At 52.6% G+C, this 12,263-nt stretch overlaps 2 protein-coding genes across 6 annotated transcripts in view; both read right to left on the reverse strand.

Annotated features, from left to right (window-relative positions):
- Positions 1-660: 660 nt before the first annotated feature.
- Positions 661-2,652, reverse strand: APOA1 (apolipoprotein A1). Its single transcript, XM_037504270.2, has 4 exons — positions 2,597-2,652; positions 2,334-2,395; positions 1,969-2,122; positions 661-1,363 (listed from the first exon to the last, which is right to left on the reverse strand). The coding sequence occupies exons 2-4, from the start codon at positions 2,374-2,376 to the stop codon at positions 769-771; spliced, it is 792 nt and encodes a 263-aa protein (XP_037360167.1). The 5' UTR covers positions 2,377-2,395; positions 2,597-2,652; the 3' UTR covers positions 661-768.
- Positions 2,653-6,776: 4,124 nt separating this feature from the next.
- Positions 6,777-12,263, reverse strand: part of SIK3 (SIK family kinase 3) — a 214,899-nt gene continuing 209,412 nt past the window's right edge. For all 5 annotated transcript variants that reach the window (XM_054693123.1, XM_037505330.2, XM_037505331.2 and 2 more), the window contains 4 exons: positions 11,808-11,971; positions 10,790-10,922; positions 9,541-9,707; positions 6,777-9,000 (listed from right to left, as the gene is read on the reverse strand). In XM_054693123.1, coding sequence (XP_054549098.1) covers positions 9,550-9,707; positions 10,790-10,922; positions 11,808-11,971 — 455 coding nt within the window. In that variant the 3' untranslated portion in view covers positions 6,777-9,000; positions 9,541-9,549. The remainder of the gene's footprint in view (positions 9,001-9,540; positions 9,708-10,789; positions 10,923-11,807; positions 11,972-12,263) is intronic.

A 12,263-nucleotide genomic window follows, 5' to 3' on the forward strand; every position in this document is an offset into this window, starting at 1 on the left:
CCACGCCTGTCTCCTGAGCCCCTCAGACAGGACTTACTCCACTTCTTGTTTGGGCTCTTTCAGGGTGCTGACCCTGGCTTATCTGTCGCTTTGCCCATTCCTCTGTGATGTCCGTCTGTGCCGGCTCTCTGAGGAGAGGGGTCCTAAGCAGCCAGGGCCTGGCAGACCGGCGCTCCCTGAGAGGCCCGCATTTATGCGCCAGAGAATCAGTCAACACAAGGCCTCCCCGGTGGTGCAGCAGTTGAGCACCGGGTTGCGAAGCTGCCCTCAGCCTCTGCAGCGCCGGTTCGATCCCCAGCTGCTCCCCAGCCACTGGAGGAGGGTCCCACATGGCGCGCAGACCTCTCCTGCCGCCCGCTGCTCCCCTCAGCAGTGTACTTCGCTTCTGCCTGCTCTGCTCCTCGCTCTGGCTCAGTGAATTCTCTCACCCTCCCGCGCTTCTGACTGTACCCAGTGCTTGAATGAATGAATGAATGAATGAATGAATGAATGAATGAATGAATAAATAAATAAATAAATAAATATCTTAAAAAAAAAAAAATCCATCAACACAGGCAGCCCCGTGCGTGGACCAAGGCCCAGGCCGCTCCCAGAGCATCCCCTGCAGCGGTCGGCACCCTGGCCCCCAACCTCCCCAAAGAAAGAAGCCACGTCCCACTTTGGAAATGTTTATTCTAAGAAACAGAAAGATGCAAACAGGAACCCCAAGGAGTCCCTCCCCCCAGCTGGGGTTCCAGGCCTAGAGGAGTCGCAGGGGCGCCCGGCTTCTCACGCGGCGCTCAGCTGCTTCTGGGCGTCTTCGACGGCGGTCAGGAAGGCGGCCTTCAGGCTCTCGAACAAGGGCTGTAGGTCCTGGCGGACGTTTTCCAGCGCGGGCTTGGCCTTCTCGCCGAACGCCTTCAGATGCTCAGCGGCCTTGGCGGGGTACTCGCCCAGGCCCTCCTTCTTGAGCTCCTCCAGGCGGCTGGCCAGCATCTGGCGCGCCTCCTCGCTATAGGGGGCCACGCTGGCTCGCAGCGCGTCCACATGGGCGCGCACGCCCTCGCGCAGCTTCGCGTTGAAGGGAGCCAGCTTCTCCTGCAGCTCCTGCAGCTTCTGGCGCGCCTTCTCCCGGTACTCCTCGGTCAGCGGCGCCACCTTCTGGCGGTAGAGGTCCAGCTCCGCCTGCACACTGCTTTGGAAGTCGTCCAGGTAGGGCTGCACCTTCACCCTCACCAACTCCACGTCCTTGTCCAACGCCTGCTTCAGGCCCGCTGCGTCCTTTTCGAGTTTATCAAATAGGTCCTTGGTGGCTGGGTTTATCTGTTCACGCAGCTTGGAGAGGGTGGTGCTCAGAGTGTCCCAGTGGTCGGCGAGATGCAGGCTGAAGGGGAATGGAGAGGGAGGGAGTGGCTCAGGAGTGGCCTCCCCGCAGCTGCAGGCCCAGAGCCTCAGCTGCCCCGCGGGGAGGTCTGGGCAACACCTGCCCTGAGTGTGCAGTGGAGGTAGGCCACGCCTGGGCTGGGCTTCTCCTGTGTTTTCTCATCCAGTGCCCCCTCCCTGCAGTTGTACTGACATACTGAGGCTCTCGGGAAACAGCCGTGTTTGGTGCCCAGTCTTGTCTGCCCCAGAGCTGGGCTTTTTAAGAACCTCATCTTTATGTTCCCAGTCCACTCTCTTCCCTGAAGACAGCCAGCCCCGTGGCTGGGCAGGAGCAGGGGAGGTAGTGAGGGATGGCAAGGGGCTTATGGCACATGCACGTGAAGCCTGGAGCTGTGAGGATAGGCGGCAGCACAGGCCTGTCCTCACTGGGGGGCTGTGGCATTCCAACATTCCTGTTACTCCATCCAGGCCTTCTGTGGGGCCATCAAATAGCAGGAAGGGATTTGGCCATCTGGCTACTACACCTTCCTCCCTTTTCTAGGCCTCTTTATTCCCCAGGGCCTGTCACCCCTGCCCCCACTCCCCACACCCCAGCTGCATCCTTACTTGAGGTGTTTTCCCACACTGGAGGCGTCAATATCGGCCAAACCGTTTCTGCCACCGTCCTTGGCTGATTCCACAAGCGTAGCGATCATGTCCTTCACTTGCTCCCAAGAGTACTGGGGCACATCTTGCTGCATGAAATGCCGAGCCTGGCTCCCTGGGGGCAAAGGGGGAGACCTAGATCAGGCCAGTCCTGGGCTGACATCTGAGCTGAAATGCCAGGCTTGGTGGCAGGGTAGATGGAAGACTGAGTAATGCTCCCCCCCTGTGCCGGGAGGGTGGACCAAAGGGGCTTAGGGGAAAAGCCACTCACCCCCTCACACCCCCCGGCACTGCGTGGTTGGCTCCCTAGGTTGGAGGGCACCTACCCGTGAGGAAGAGCACGGCCAAGGTCAGCACCACGGCTTTCATCCTGATGGATGTGAGCGACCTGCAGGAGAAGAACCTGGCTGAGTGGACAGGCCTCTAGCAGGGAGAAGCCACATGTTCCTCCACTCACTGCAGCTAGGGCAGCCTCAGGCATCCTGAGCCCCAGCCTGGGGCAGAGTCTGGAATTGGGTTCCAGAGCCCAAGTCTCAAACACCAGAGCAGGGAGGCTCAGAGAATAAGGGGGAGCAGCAGCAGCACTTACCTCCAGTGTCCAGCGGCCTCTGAGCGCCAGCTCTCCCAGGCCCTATTTATGTCTCCAGGCAGGGGCCGGGCTGCAAGGCTGATAAGGCCAGCCCCGTCCCTGCTGCAGCTCACTGGTCCTGGCCATGTGGAACTTAGAGTTCAAGGATCAGCACTGTCCCCGGGGCCAGGCAAATAGAGTGGGCAAACAGGAAGCTGTGGGGGCTGCATGGCCAGGGATCAAGGGTTCAGTGGGGGTGGGAGGCGTTGTTGCGGGTGTGCTGGTCCCCGGCATCGGAGTCACCTGCCCCATCCCCTTCTCTTCCACAGCGGATGTGTGCTGTCATTGTTCATGGCACCAGCGTAGCAGGGGAGGGGAGGAGGGAAGAGACACGTGCTGGCCCGGGCCGGCTCCTCCACTCAGGAGAGTCCCCCTTGCATCCCACAGAGATTATTTCACACCCACCCTGGCCCCTCCACCACCCAAAAAGCAGGCAGTCCTCGCACCAGCAGTTCTTCCCATTTCTTCTCCTAACAGGGCCTCACAGCCTCTCCCAAGCCCTTGCAGACCTTCCGGACCTGTAATCTGAGGGAAGCTGTGTGTGCCAGGCAGCTGCCCGGGAGAGTGGGGGTGCCCAATGGCTCCCAGACTTTGAGATTTCAGAACAAATTCTGACCTTTCAGAACAAATTCTAGCAACCAATGCAGAGTTAATCTTGTCACCTAAAAATTACCCACTGGCCGCCCCCAGCCCCGACCATCTAAGTGACCAGCACTTCACAACAGGAAAGATTTTTAACACCAAAAAAGGCATCATGGCAGAATAAAGGGGAGTCACTTAAATGGAAAAATGTGTCTGTTCATATGCATGTTGGGCTGTACACAGGTGAGCATCCAGGGTCCTGGTGGGAGAGAGAGACCGATGGAATAGAGGAGCCGGAACCTGGTTTCTCACTTCGTTTTGTCTCCAACTTGCAAAATCCTGGAGGAGGATCATGAGCCAGTTACATCGCCTCCCTCTGTCTTGTCAGTAAAATGGAGACGAGAATGGCCAGGGCTTTTGGGGACCAGGTAAGGTCCTGTCAGTGCGAAGTGCTGAGTGTCTGCTGTGCTCACAGCACCGCTTGGTAAGGCTTCTTGTGGAAGACCCAGGACCTCCAGCCCAGGTCACTGACGAGCTGAGTCACAGAACCGGTGAGTGTCCAAGCGGAGGACACTCTAGAACAGCTGCTCCAGCTTCTCCACACCACCATCTTCCCAATGAGGAACCTGAAGAGAGCTGAGGAATTTACCCAGTGTCTGGTCTCCCAGTTAGAGGCAGGCCTGGATTTAGAAACCAGGTCTCTGGACTTAGGACTCAGGACAGAAATGTGTCTTGAGCCATCCACCCGGGAAACTCCGTGGGGCTGCTGACGGCCAGGTCCTGGAATGGCTGGGCCCTGGGCCTATCCCCTCAGAGAAGAGAGTTTTGGAGTCTTGACTGTCTTAGGTTTGAATCCCAGCTCTGCCGATATTAGCCGTGTGGCCTTGGGCAAGTTCCTTAATCTCCCCACACCTCACTTTCTTATCTGTTAGTAGAATAGGCTCTCTCCTCAGTAACAGTTGACAGGCAGAATCTCGTTTTCCCCCACTCCCCAGACCGTCATGTCCGGATCCCTGGAAGCCAGGGCTGTTCCCTTACATGGCCAGCGGCACTGTGCAGATGGGAGTAGGAGGACCTGGAGATGGGGTGTTAAGCTAGGACCTTGAGGTCCAGAGGTAGGACCTTGGCTTCTGGCAGCAGCAATGGGGGAAGGCAGGGAATTGCCTTTTATCTGCTTGGCCCTGACTTGCAGAGGCTCAGGCAGCGAGGCACCTCTGTGGGACCCTGCATAGAGGGAGGAGCTTCTGTGGCCAGCCCTGGCTTTGAGGAGGGGGAACTGGTCGTCTTCTGGGGCCGCTCTTGGTGTCTCAGCCCAAGAGAGGTCCCTTTCTTTTTGGAGGTAGAGCTTGTCCCAGTCAGTTGTAAAGGGATCTCGGAAGCCTACCGGTTAGGTACCAAGATACTTGCCACTGTTTAACTCCTTAGTTTCTTATGGAAATGATAAGTATGGCTAAACTTAATATCCAGAGTCTTAATGGCCAAAGCATGCTCATGTCAGTCCCGCAGGCCAGGTATTTTTCATGTTATCTTGGCTGTGAGAAGGGTGCAGCTAAGCGCTCTCCAGAGTCCTTCAGTCATTAGGATTTGGTGTTGGTAGAACTGGGGATCAGGAAGCCTTCTAGATCTTTGATGGTTGCCTGTTGGCAGCTCACACCCCATCGCCTTGCCCCCATTCCCACAGCTGCTGTGCTCTGCCCAGAGACCTCAGCTTCGTGGTTCTGGGTTCAAGGCATTGGGCCAGGGTCCGCTGTTTGACAGCTTCTTGCCCTGCAGGAGCGCCTCTTTCTATATTCTGACTCACTAGTGTGTCTACTCCATCTCACCTAAGAGATCTGACTTAAATTAGCCCAAATTCCTTATTACTAACACTTTTGGAAAGGAAATCTTTCTGGACAGAGGCCTGTGGAAAAGCCACCAGCAGGAACAATCAGAGGGCATCTCAGAATCAGCCTCAAGGGGCAGCCAGCCATGGTTTGAGGCATCAAATGGGCCAGCTATTTAGTGGGTGCAAAGCCCACCAGGTAGGCCTTAGTTCCACCACCCTCTTTCCCTGATTTTAGGAGTCTCCAGAGTATTTAGGGAGTGGGAAGTGGGTAGCCAGCTCCGGGTCCCCTGACTATAGCTAGGGCCCCTGACCACAGGAGTGGATGTTGCTCAGAATGATTAGCAACTCATTTCACAATTTGTCCCAATGCCGTACTCAGTTGTCTGCTCCGGAAGGACTCTGTCCCCTGCTAGGCCTGGCACATACCAGACACTCAACAAATATTTGCTCAATGAGTGGCACTGGCACACTGAAGGGTCACCAGGATGGTACAGGGTCATCTGAAGGAGGGGGCCTTGGCAGGAGATTCAAGATGCTCGAGCACTGACCCTGTATTCTCGACCCTGCTCAGAACATTTCATGAAGAGCATGTGGTGCAGGTCAGGATGGGAGACTTGGGTTGGGAAGGTTCCCAATGAGTAGGGAAGAAAAGGAGGGTGCCCCACCATATTTTCTATTTTGAAGCAGCTCCTGGTGACAATTGAGACCCGAGGGCAGGGCATTGTAACCAATCAAGTGCAAGGTTCTCATCTGACCTCCTGCATGCAGACTAAGGTCAAGACAATGGCCTGGTTCTTTGGGAGGCATGCCAGTGTCTGAATTCTTGATCTATGCAGTTGGAGTGGGGTGGGGCTAGCACAGGTCAGAAAGACCACATTGGGATGTTACTCTGGCTTCTATTTTTCTGAACTCAGATCTCCAGGCTGATAACCAAGAGGCAGCGTGGTTTCCTCGAAGCTCATGCTACTTCTGGTCAAAAGTGACCTGGCTGCCTTCAGGAGGGAGTGGCACCTATTGCAAAGGTTGTACAAGTTGCTGGAAGGCATCTGAGTCTATCCGTTTAGTTTTGAGACACACAGACTTCCATGCAAGTGGGTATAGACTCAACTTCTAGAAAGCTCTTCTTGAGAAAACTTGCTCCATTCTAAACAGTCTCACAGCAACTTTCTCATCCACCTTGGACTTTTGCAATTTCCCTCCTCTCCCTCTTTTTTCTCTATTTCCAGCTTCAGTAATCTTCCTTCACAGAAGGCTTTCAGTTAGCTGCCCCTTAGCCATGCCTGGGATCTTGCTGGAAATTCTACCTTGCCCTTTGGAGTCCAGGTGTGGAAAAAGGGGAAAGTTGTGGGAAAAGTCCCGTATTTATCCTACCACTTACTTGATGATCACCAGGATGATCGGGGATCTATAAAGGTCTTGGCCTGTGCTGACTCTTTGAGGATCTCCTCCACACCTTCAAAAATACCTTCTCAAGGATCTGCTTTCCATCTGACTCAGCAAATGCAAATGCAGCCTTCGGAGGGGCCAGAGTCCAAGCTGGGTGCCAGAGAACACTGGTAGAGCTGAGTTCAGGCTGCCGGAAAATGCTAGTTTTATAAGGTAGAGTGAGATCATGGATTGCTCAAAGTCCCACCCCGAGCTTGGTAGACTTCTTCAGCCTCCAGCATTCTGGTTTCCACCCACTTGGATGCTTCTTTCATCCAGGTAGATATTGCGAACCACTAGGCAAATATATATCAACATCGGCTCATAATCAAGTTTTTATTTTCACAACCCCCTACTGTCCATCTAAGTTTTAAGCCATAGGTAAGGTACCCACAAAAAAAGACTAAAGGTCTTATGGCACCTTGGGTCTGAAGATATTTTTAATCCTTTTTTAGTTCAACATAAATGAGAAAGAAAAAATACTTCTGACATTTTCAAAGAACAGAAATAGGAAAGTATATTCATATACATTCAACATATACTGCGCATATTGGTTACTACAATACAAAGCAATGATCTTTTAAAAGTGTAGTTCGCAAGATGGCACGGTTAATAGGCTCACTGGCTTTCATCTGGGTGGTTGCTGCTCTTCCATAAATACAGTACCATGTAAACAGAACAAGCTGAGCGCGCGGGGAGTGGGGGCAGTCAGGGGGCTTGGAGTTGGAACAAGCCCAGAGGAGTCAAACGGTAGCTGTTGGGGCTTTCTTGGAGCCTCCTTCCGGTGAGTAGTTGGTGGCCTCACCCTGTGGAGTGGAGACTGGGGAGCGTGGAAACACGGGACTGATCCCAAGAAAGGCTTTTGCACTGCAGAAATCCACTCGAGGGCTACTGTGGTCCAGGAGCTGAGCTGCCGATGTCAGTGAGAAGGACAAGCCACACAGGGATCCTGTCAGCAACATCAGGATGGCCATGCTGGGCACCCGCTTTCTTGTGTGCAAATTCAGGATGAAAGATGAGGAGGAGGCCGGGGACCTGGGATTCTCCTCTGCCAGAAAAAAGGATCGAGAGTCTGAATAGGTCACATCTCTTTCTTGTTTTGAGATCATAAGGAGATAACCCAGGTCCTCTGTCAGCCCCCAGCCAGCAGAGAAGACTTTGGTTTCTAACAGTGAAGAAAAGTAAAGATAATGACACAAACGGTAGCTATTGCGTCTGCACTACGTCAGCTGGCGAAAGGCGAGCACTACATCCGTCACTGGCACGAGGAAGAACTGTTCACAATTACAATGTCTAAATAAAATCCTTGGAACAAAAGGTGCAAGTCACAATTCAAATAGAACAGAATCTGGTTAAACATTTCTCTTTTCAACAAAAATCCTTGTGTTTTTATTTATTAATAATAATAACAATAATATCAACATTTACCAAAAACAATTCCTACATGATCAAGAAGTAAAATAGGGGCTGAGGAGGCCCAGAGAGGAGGAAAAGGTCAGGAGAAAGGAGGCCCACGACAACCTCCTATTCTTGCTGTGGTGACGAGGCTGAGAGGGAGAAGGAGATATATATACGTGTGTCTGCACACACACACGCACACACACGTGTATATATATATACGGAGAAATAATCCTTTTCATAGCACAATATAAAATGAGAATGAAAGGTGACATGAAAAGCCTAGTGTACACTGTTGGGTGTTGAGTCCACGGGGAGAAGCAGCAGGAACCTTTCCAGGTCACAGGAGGGGAGCTGAGCGTTACAGCAGAGAGAGGGCACCCGGAGCCTTTCTACCCGGCCGCCTCCGCGCCAGGCCGCTCTCGGTCTCCATGCTCAAGCTCTGATACGCTCTGGGCTGGGCCCGACACGTTTCTCAGCGGGTCTCAGCAGTGAAGACCCGCCCAGGCGCCAGGCGTGGGGGTTCTGTGTTTGCTCTCCACGGGCCAGAGCTGGCCCCCTCCCCTCTCCCTTTTCCCAGCCTCTAAGTGCCTGGAGGATGTCAGCCTTTGGTTTTTGCTCCCAGGGAAGAGCCATGCAGAGGACTGAGGGGTGCTCTGTGAATGGAGGCGGGGGGGGGGGGTGAGGGGCAGGTGGGGAACTCTGGGTTCCCTGGCCTCTGTAGGCTAACTGCTTTGCTCTTCTTCTGTCTCAAAAAAAGGAAAGGAAAAAAGAAAAAAAGGAAAGGGAAACAAGGGAAGGAAAGTCACCTCCAAACAAAAACATACCAAGGAAGAAAAGTCAAACAACACAACCAAAATCAAACCAAAGCCAACCACCAACTCAAATACACCAGATACGCTGTCACAAAAGGTGGCAAACATGGAGTTCCTGTTTATTTCCTTGGTGACTTGGTCATACAAGCAAACGTGGCGAAACCCCCTCAGAACCCAAAAGAACAGCACACTGGTGAACCGAGAGTGAGGAAGGAGCCAGGACATTCTGGGTGGAGAGAAATACAACAGCAATTTGGCGCGATGCTGCTAGATACTGTGGGTGTAGAGTCGACCGTTTCTTTCCCGAGCTGTACACAAACCTGCAAGAGAGCAGACACGGGGGAGAGGTTATCTGAAAAGAGACTCACATATTCAATTACAATTTTAAAAAAAGCACCTCAACCGGTTCACCTCACTTCAGGAGTTTTAGGAGGTCTGCCTTAATGAGGTGCTTACACGGATGTGCCGGATGGTTTAACTTTCATCAAGTGTTTTCTGTCAAAGAGTTTTCCAAGACAGAACCAAGGCTACCTTCTATGTATCTTTTAAGGCATTACTCCAGCTGAACTGGCCAATTTACCCATTTTCTACCACTGGCTTCTGCTCACATATTTCCCTTCTCTGGAATATTCTGTCACGTACAACACAGTCTTAAAAATATGGCCGGACATGTTTTCTTGCTGGGTTTCATCCTTCAGGATTGAGTTGAAGGGTTATCTCTGTCCTGTGAAACTGCCACTCACTCACTGTCTCTATACTGAACACCCATGTGGGTGTTCGAGCTGCCACACTTGGAAGGAATGTCCTGCAAGCTGGCATTCGGCCAAGGCTGGTGTGGCCCTGGCCAGGGTGATACTCACTATTTCCTGTTACACGCCTGCTTGCTCCATGCTGAAGGAGACCTCAGGATGCTTGTAGCTGAGCAGAATGTCTGTAATACACGTTGATGGATAACAAGAGGAGTTTAAATGCTGGCTGCCCTCAGTCAGGTCAGGGTGCTCGTGGCCTCCTAGACTTTCCCCGCATTCTGCAAGACCAGAAAACCAGGTGAGATTCTGCAGGAAACTGGGAGGTAGGTGGGAAGGAGGAGAGAAAGGACAAGTCTGCACACCTTGCACACCAGGTACTGGCCCCCAGTCCTGGATTCTAGCTCAGAGCAGGCCCTCGATGGGCTGGGGCCAGGGTCCTTCGGTATTCTCTAAGTGTCCACCTCACCCTTTAATGTCTCCCGCCATCAAGTACTGCAGCTGGGAGAAGGCAGAGCACTGCTCCTTCAGAGAGACTGGCTTCTGTAGCGAAAAGCGTGATTTTTCTGCTCGTAGCTATGTTAGTGGGTATGCTGGTGAGGCACTGTGCTAATAAGCAAGGAAACTCACTAAGCTTGTAACCCTAGTGCACAGTCTCAGGGACAGGCTGTGTTGTTCTTGCTACTTTATAGAGGGGGATCTCGGGTATCAAAAAGGTTAAGCACCTTGCCTGCAGGGCCTTCAAAGGGCAGAGAGTGAGGGTTTACTGCAGACCTGCCCATTCAAGGCCTATATCTGCTTTATATTTATTTTGAACCCTCCCTTTTCTGGTCCTAAAGAGATAAACATTCCATTAAGGACAACACCTCTTCAGGCTTACTCCCCCCCCCCCCACCTCCCGCCCTGGCTATGTAAAGTACAGTGTTGGCATTTATGAATAGTAAGATCTGGTAGGTTATTTTTTTGGGTCTGGTAATACTCAATTTTTGTCCATATAAATTAATGGTAATCGTGTTCCCAGATCTAAAAACCAACCTCCTAAGACCATACCATATAGGAACATTCTACTTTCAGATAGTGGGGAAACCTGTAGTCAGAGAAAAATGATTAAAGGAGTTAGCTATTAAGTTAAAGGACTATCTGAGCAAAGCATCACAAACATAAACCTGACACCCTGCACTCACTCAGACGTGCTGCTTCATGTGCTCACGACTGGGGGAGGGCCTTGTGTCTGGAGCCCGTGGGGGTACTGTGGCACCATCCTCCACGAGCTCTTTACCCACAAGAGGGGAACAGCCACTGGTGAAAGAGGGGGAGCACTGCAGAAACTTCTCCAGGGCACCTTATGAATAAGACCCCTTACCCTCAGTTTCCCCATCCTGAAACTGCTGGCTCCCCATCAGCGAGGACTGACTGAGAACAGCATCTGACATCCGGGCTGAACTAAGTGCTTTCCCAGCCACGAGACTCATTCCTGACAAGTTATCCAGCTGTACCTGCAGAAAACAATTAGAAAAAGAAGTCAGGCTAGCAGAGGCCGGGCCTCTCGGTGACCCTCAGAGACAGCTGGTTGCTCTGAAAGGGTCCAGGCACAGAGCAGCCTCCCAAGTAGTGCCACCCAGGCTCCTGCCCTCTCAGTGCCACCCAAGGGGGGAGGCTGCGATGGTGACAGGGTGGGCCACCTCAGTCTCCTTTCACAGGGCAGGCAGGGCGGGGAGGGTGCATCTCAACTGGTGGTCGAATGCCCTTGACACTACATGACCTTCCAGAGCCAGGTTTCTGACCTATCCCCTCACTGCCAGCATCACCCCCTCACTGAAGACGGGAATATCTGCCCTGTCCACGATGCAGCTACTAGTCACAAATGGCTAATGAGCACTTGAAGTCTGTCTAGTGTAACTGAGTAACTAAAGTTCTTATTTTCTTTCCCTTAAATTATATTTGAATTTGAACAGCTACCCGTGGCTAGTTGCTACTGTATCGACAGTGCTATCGCAGGAGTTCGCCCTAGGAAAAAACGCTTTGCTAAGCCTGGTTAGCTCCCTTTACCTAAATAAGTCCAACACAGCTGGCAGAAAGCTCACTAGGAGCCTAAGGGCTCACTTGCTGGGGCTTGAGTTTCTACTGTTTGGGAAGAAGCTGAATAACGAAGGCCACGCTTGCTTCTTCAATCTAAAATTTGGAATTTGGAGAAAAGATTCCACTGGAGCTAGGGGCTGGTCTGTTAGGGTGACTCAAAGACATGCTCTCACAGTTCCCAGCAGTGCTGGACTTGGATGAGGAGCGGGGAGGGGCAGAGGCTGCCCCACACGACTGAATCTATTTTCACGGATGGGGCTGGCAGATCCCATCTGAGAGGTAGGACGGGACCAACAACATACGTAAGCATCGTCGCTGTTCTGGATCGTGTGGTGTCTCTGGAGGGTCCGGGGCCTGTGGTGCTCGCTGACTGAGGGGTGCGCTGGGTACCCGAGCCCATTGTGATCTGGCAGCTCCATCACTTGACTTGGAGAACTTCTATCCATGCAATTCCCTATGACAGACTCTGAGGAGAGAGCAAAAGAGGGTTAGCAGTCTGTCAACTTCCATCAGAGAATGTCTTGTAAGGGACAGCGAACAAATGTCCACTAACTGCTGGTCCTCAGCCAGCGGCGCCTGGGCCACCCTGCCAGCCCTGCCACCCCAGCAAACGGGAGTCGCTTGAAGAAGGGACCAGACACTCAGAAGAAAAATCCCACAGAGCGGTGGTTGGCTGGATCACACTGAACCTTTTCTCTTTACTTCTTTGTTGACTCGACAGTGCTATATTCCCAAATCCACATGCTCACAGAATCGTT

This window comes from Talpa occidentalis, unplaced genomic scaffold (genome assembly GCF_014898055.3).
Source record: "Talpa occidentalis isolate TD23 unplaced genomic scaffold, MPIMG_talOcc4v2.1 talOcc4.12, whole genome shotgun sequence".
In the NCBI taxonomy this organism is placed as follows: domain Eukaryota; kingdom Metazoa; phylum Chordata; class Mammalia; order Eulipotyphla; family Talpidae; genus Talpa; species Talpa occidentalis.

Bases quoted from the DNA above. Each gene is read 5' to 3' on its own strand.
- APOA1 (XM_037504270.2), bottom strand. From the start codon at position 2,376: ATGAAAGCCGTGGTGCTGACCTTGGCCGTGCTCTTCCTCACGG. The intron at 2,123-2,333 runs GTAGGTGCCCTC...CTTTGCCCCCAG, and splicing joins GGCCGTGCTCTTCCTCACGG to GGAGCCAGGCTCGGCATTTC. The intron at 1,364-1,968 runs GTAAGGATGCAG...ATTCCCCTTCAG, and splicing joins AGTGTGGGAAAACACCTCAA to CCTGCATCTCGCCGACCACT.